We start from the raw sequence: 6,207 nt of genomic DNA on the forward strand, positions 1-6,207 counted from the left end.
GTTACTGTAAGTTACAATCCTTGTCCCGTGTCCGTCCGTCCGTCTGTCCCATTTAAAAGACCCGTTTCTCTTGTCATGGAATGACTAAACAGGATGGGTAATTTACTCACGGGCACTGGAGGAGGAGGGGGAAAAGGAAACACATTGAGAATGGAGACCCTCGTGTCGCAGTGGTGTGGGACGGTGTGGGGGTGTTGAGAAGAGTCCGGAGGCCGGTGGGGGGGGGGGGGAGAGCAAATGAAAAACATACGCTCCAAATATATGACTAAGCCCTAGGTTGGGGGTGGGGGGGGTTAGGGGGGTATAAAGGAAAGAGAGCAGGGGGGAGGGGGCTAGAGACAGTCAATGGTGAGGTAAAACGTGTGGCGGTGGGAGGGGCCCACACTTAAGGGGCTAGACAAGCGAGCAAGCAAGCACTTTCACTTTATTCGACCAGCCTCTGTCTCTGAGTGAGCACGCCACACTCACACTCTCTCCGGGCTGCCTAGAGGGGAAGAAAGAGGGAGAGAGAAAGAGAGAAGAGGAGGTCTGTGTGTGTGTGTGTGTGTCTGTCTCTCGCTCTATCCATTAACAACTTGTCTATAGAGCGAGACGGAGAGGAGTGACTCGAATTAGGCCGGTCTGAAAAATACTGGGTCAACAGGGGGAAAGAAAACAGGGACACAGATAAAGGGGGTGGAGGGGGGGGAAATGAGATAGAAAAGGAATTGGTACTGGGAGAGTCTGTCTGTCAAGCTTGAGTTGGGTAAATCCAAAGTCTGGAGGAGCAATAAGAAGATAAAGACTTGGGAAGTTTCAAAGGAACAAAAGGAGGACTGTAGATAAAGACATGTCAACAACAGTGCTGGGGGACGACTGAGAGGAGCAGCAGAGAGAAGAGACGCACGCAGCAGCAACGATCTTTGTGTCAAAGACCTCACCACCACTGAGGAGGAGGAGAGGGGAAACCAGACTGACACCGCAAAGAAGCTTTCTGCAAAGCGGCGACACGCGACAAGAGACATGGACAACTGTCCCTTCTTATTCAGATAAAAGGATGTTACTGCCAGGTGAGAAATGATTCACGTTGTGCATGTTCACAGCAGGGTTTGCAATTTTTTTGTTCTGCAGATGTATGGAAAAATATTAATAATGAAAGTTGCATTAACTATGTTTTCATATATATATATATATATATATGCCCATTTTATTTGCAATTTTAACTCCATTAGTAATTCCAACAAATGTGTATTGTAATTTAAAAATATATATACATACAGTAGATGAAGCAGGGAGTACTTTGTGTGCGTTTACCATGTTGCAAACCACAGAAAGTTTCCATTTACCCTATCTGAAACTCTCTCTCTCCCCATCTCTCTCTCTCTCTCTCTTTCTCCATCACACAGTTTTATTGTTACTATCACTCTCGACAGTCCAATGTGGGGTCTGTGATTGGGACCCCGACCGGGAGAGTTTCGAAAGCATGAAGTCAACCATCGACTCCAACCTAAATGGATTTGTAAGTAAAGTGTGTTTTATCATTTAATGAACAAGCAGGCCAGCTCTGTTATCTGCCATCTTTGTTATCTTATTGTATCATTGTAATTTGTTATCTGAATACGTGTGATACATGCTGCTAATGACCACTCCCCCTAGCCTAATAGCAGAAGGTCATGCTGGGCTATAGGGTTGGAGTTAAGACACATTTTGGCTGAACTCTGTGGTTTGATTGCTTCCTTCCTACTTCCTATAGTTTACCAAAAATGTGCATGTTTTTCCACTTGTCGTGCTCACAGTGTGAACATTTTACCTGATTCTTCTGTTATCCGTTTCCCCGTCTAGCGGACAGTGTTTCCTAAAGATTACCATGTTGACCACCACTACAAGGACAGCATGCTGTGTGCTGACCGGGTAAGTTTATAATTAATTGCATGTCAGCTGCTGTTAAGCAGTAAATACATGTGAAATGTCATGCTTGTGCCTTTGTGTGTGTGTGTGTGTGTGTGTGTGTGTGTGTGTGTGTGTGTGTGTGTGTGTGTGTGTGTGTGTGTGTGTGTGAGTGTGTGTGGGACCGGGTGTGGTGCGAGTGTGCATGCGTGCGTGAATGCGTGCATGTGTCACACTTATCTTGAGGAATGTCGGGGCATATCACAATAGTTAATTGCTGCAAATATTACTGGAACATTAGCCGATGCCAGAGATGAATGTGAACACAACACTTAATGTAACGTATGTTCTTTTCCTTGACCTCATATAGGGAAAGTATATGTTATCTCTCGCTAAATGGGATCCACGCCGTCGACTTATGGGAATCGTTCTCTTCCTGTCGTTCTCACGCCAATGTCCACTTTAGCACCGTTTGTTTTCTCCGGGGTAAAAGAAATAAATATAACACGATTTCACACAGGAAAACAAGTTACGCATAGACATGCTGTTTCTATGTGCAAGGCAAGGGTCGAAATGGACAATATTAAGTGCAGAAAACAATGGGCGAGTCTAAATTGTGTTTGCGAGTGTGTCTTAGTTTGGTGCTCTTGTGTCTTCTGCAGTGCTGCGTGTTCCCAGCTGCGGTTATCCTGTCCTATTCTTGGCAGACGCTCCTGAGAAACCTCTGGGACGAGCATCTGAACCACTCCTTCATCCTCGACATCAAACAGTCACTGGATAAAATCGTACAAAGAAACGTTCACACAGAGGTATGTCTTTAAAAGAAAGACCTTCAGGTGACAGTTTAACCCGTTGTTTCCTCAATTGAAACTACTGCAACCACAGCTTAATTTGACCTGAGTGTTTTACTGTGCAACACAATTTGCTTTATGTGATCAAGTTGTTTCATGTGATCCTTTCTGTTGTGATCGGTGTATGGATTCAATCATGACGGCTTCTTTGTTGACCTGTAGATCAGTGTCAAATATTGTGACTTGACTCTTTGTAGATTATCTCAAATATTTTATAAGATCAGATAAAACTTTATTGACCCGCAGAGGGAAATGCATGTGTCACAGGCTGCAGCAACAGCGGTGAGAATGAGACGCAGGGAGAGGCAATAAAAAATATATAAGAGTAACAGACAACTATAAAAGCAAGATAAATTAGAATAAAAAGATAACATACTGAGCTGCTCGCTCCTATATGTAGAGTGAATGACCACATGAACAGCTATAGAATAACTATAAATGTACGGCGAATATATGAATGGATGGATATACAGTGCGTCTATTGCTGTGCATCTGTCTATCGCCGTTTGAATATTTGAATGAATATATTTTATGTACAGTCTATCAACAAGGAGTAGTATACAGGTGGTCTATTAAGCCTGCAAGACCCGGATATATTTCTAGTTGCAAAAGAGAAATTTCAACCTTACTACTACTTTGTATACTACTAGGACTTTGCAGAGGAAATTATGTTAAAAAAATAATAATAAATTATGCATAAGTATAGGAGGGAGCATCCGGATGAATATCGAGTACAATCACACCAGTGTTGTTTTTGGCAGCAAATTTCTATTTTAGTTTAGTCATAGTCTTTGGACTGAAACTTAATTTAGTTTTAGTCACATTTTAGTCACCTGGAATGTCTTAGTGTTAGTCTAGTTTTAGTCGACTAAATGTCATAAGATTTTAGTCGAATAAATCTACAGTTGATTTAGTCGACTAAAATGTATTTTGGTGGTTCTTGATGCCCGTAATGAGTGTTTTTACACTTGCTGAAAATAGCCGATCTATAGTAGATCAGCTATTTTCAGTGTAAGTGTAAAATGACTTCTACTGGATCTCTTGTCCACTAGTCCCTTCCTAACATTTTAGTCTAGTTTTTATTTGTCGACGAAATTGTCAGTATATTTACTCTTAGTTTTAGTCATCGTAGCTTAGTTTTCATTTGTTTTTGTCAGTGAAAATAGGTAGTCGACGAACATTTTTCGTCTTCGTTTTAGTCGACGAAAACCACACTGAATCACACACCGACCGAGCGCATTCCTCAACCTCTCTGCCCCCCCCCCCCTCCCCCCCTCCTCCTCCTGTCCCCACAGAGCTTCCAGGAGGAGATCGGAGATCTCTCCGACCTGCGTCCGGTCCGTTCCTCCCCGGAGGAGCTGCTCCGTCTGACGTCCCGGCTCCTCTCCAGATGGCTGAACGTGAGCTGCGAGTCCTCCATCGCGACGTGCCCCATCCCCAGCTTGGCCCCCGCCGCCGCCGCCGCCTACGCCTTCGAGAAGACGCTATACACCGCCCCGAGAGCGAGGCTGCTCACCACCCGGGAGGTCCACACCGTCCACGACGTGCCGGAGAGACTGTCCAACGGCGCACGTCCGCCGCCATCATCCCTGACACTTCCGGATGTTTTTTCCGCCTGGATTCTCTTGCTCTGTGGACGCCACCTGTTGCTGTGGTAACAAGAAAAAAAACAAGAAGGACTCGGTTATAAACTGCCAGGTGCAGAAATCTCTATTTTTATGAACATCTGCAGTGTAATCAGTGTGTGTGTGTGTGTGTGTGTGTGTGCCACAGCCTCTGCCATATCCGCTCACGGCTTCACGTTTGCGGCGTTCAGAGTATGGGTTTTATGCCGTTCGGACTATGGGTTTTATGGGCAAGTCTCCCATTGGCTTAGAGGCAGCCAATCATGAAAAAGTGTCCACTACGGTCGCTACTAGAGGTGGTAGCGAATGTAGTCCAGGCGCTGGCAAAAAAGAAAAGGCAGAAAATTAGGGGTGTCTTCTGTGACGCACTAAATGCCGAGTGCGGCGAGCCTGACGAACATGTAAATTACCACCTGCCTCTTATATAGACTACGTTCAGAAGCCTGCCTTTTCGGCGGAGGACCAGAGATGAGGGCATGTACATACACATGGCTACGAGACACCGACTGGCCATCTGACGACGATGCATGAGAGAAGACGACGACGAAAAATGCGGAAGAGATTTCACTGAGTGGCACTGAGTGATTTGTCTTTGATTATACTGTGTGCATCTGTGTACTCATAATGCGTCACCCAAGCTTTAATATGAAGTGAACATGCACAGGTTACATTAAATGTTCAAAAGGTAGTTCAAATTTAGGACACGACAGCAGCGCTCTGTCAGGGTCGACGTCACAGTTTAAATTTGCATATCCACACTGTCCAGAGTAAGCCATGAAATCCGCCTAGCTAAGCTTTTTTCTGCGCTAACAAGCTGAGCAAGCCACTGCACATAAGGCATTGTCTCTTTCGTGTGAAATGCATTGTTTACAATGAATGTCATGTAAATGTACGTACGTGTATAAGACATTTTGGACTATGAATGTATAATTTTGTACATACCAGTGTACATACAAATTAGAGCAATTTACATACAAATATTGTCTGTCTGTTGCTTCTTTGTAGGTTTAATAAACCCGCCTAAACACTTAGTTGACCGGCGTTGTCTCCCCAGGTGTCTATAGTAGGCCCTTTCCCCCGGTCCACTAAATACCAGAAAATAGATGATTTGCAATCTCACAATGCGTTCTATGACTGTGACACATTGAGAGTTTGCAGATTTTTGCCCCAGAATAGGTTTCATGCAGGGGTTAAGCTGTCTTTGCATTTGAAGGTAGTGTAAGTGATGTTTTTTTATTTTTTGTCAAAAGGTTAAAGCTCTATATTGTGATGGTAATCATTGCGAGTTTGTTTAGTAAACCGTTCTCGCCAGCTATTTAATACAAAACACATTCTCTGGGTGGGTTGCCGGCCGCTGTCAGTTTCATCCAATTGGGATAGCGTGCTCAAATCAGTCTCCCAACTGAGGCTCCCAACTGAAGCTGACAAAATGTCAACTTCAGTTACAATTTTGACAGCTCATTTCTGTCACCACTTGTTTATCCTGTATCTTGTATGAGGTCTCTCTCCTGATTGGATGAAGAAAATGCATTTTCTGTTTACTAAACGGGCTGGCTGGAAAGAAAGGGAGACCCCTGTCACTGAACAAAACACTCGCAATGATTACTATGAGAACGTTATGGAGCAACTGTATCACTTACCAAAACGTTATCACATAATGGCACCTTTCGCCTTTTATTTAAACACATCATCTAATTCATTGTTTCCCAAAGACTGGGTTGCGGCTCGCGGGTGGGTCGTGGGAGCTGTCAATTGGTCACGATTTTTTTGGGCCCTAGGCTTCATCTGTCGGCCCGGTGTGTCAACTGGCCAGCCCAGGCCTGCCCAGTGTATCCGAGACAGACTAAAACGCCTGTGGTCCCCGA

The 6,207-nt window shown here is 44.4% G+C and overlaps 1 protein-coding gene across 1 annotated transcript; it reads left to right on the top strand.

Moving 5' to 3' along the window:
* Window positions 1-449: 449 nt before the first annotated feature.
* LOC308318068 (uncharacterized protein) lies at window positions 450-5,852 on the top strand. The gene is made up of 5 exons (XM_080767445.1): window positions 450-1,049; window positions 1,386-1,498; window positions 1,822-1,890; window positions 2,529-2,675; window positions 4,013-5,852. Exons 1-5 carry the CDS (start codon window positions 1,037-1,039, stop codon window positions 4,373-4,375), a joined length of 705 nt encoding a protein of 234 aa, XP_080623571.1. The 5' UTR covers window positions 450-1,036; the 3' UTR covers window positions 4,376-5,852.
* Window positions 5,853-6,207: the final 355 nt, after the last annotated feature.

This window comes from Protomyctophum bolini, assembly GCF_963924005.1.
Source record: "Protomyctophum bolini genome assembly, chromosome: 7".
Classification (NCBI taxonomy): Eukaryota; Metazoa; Chordata; class Actinopteri; order Myctophiformes; family Myctophidae; genus Protomyctophum; species Protomyctophum bolini.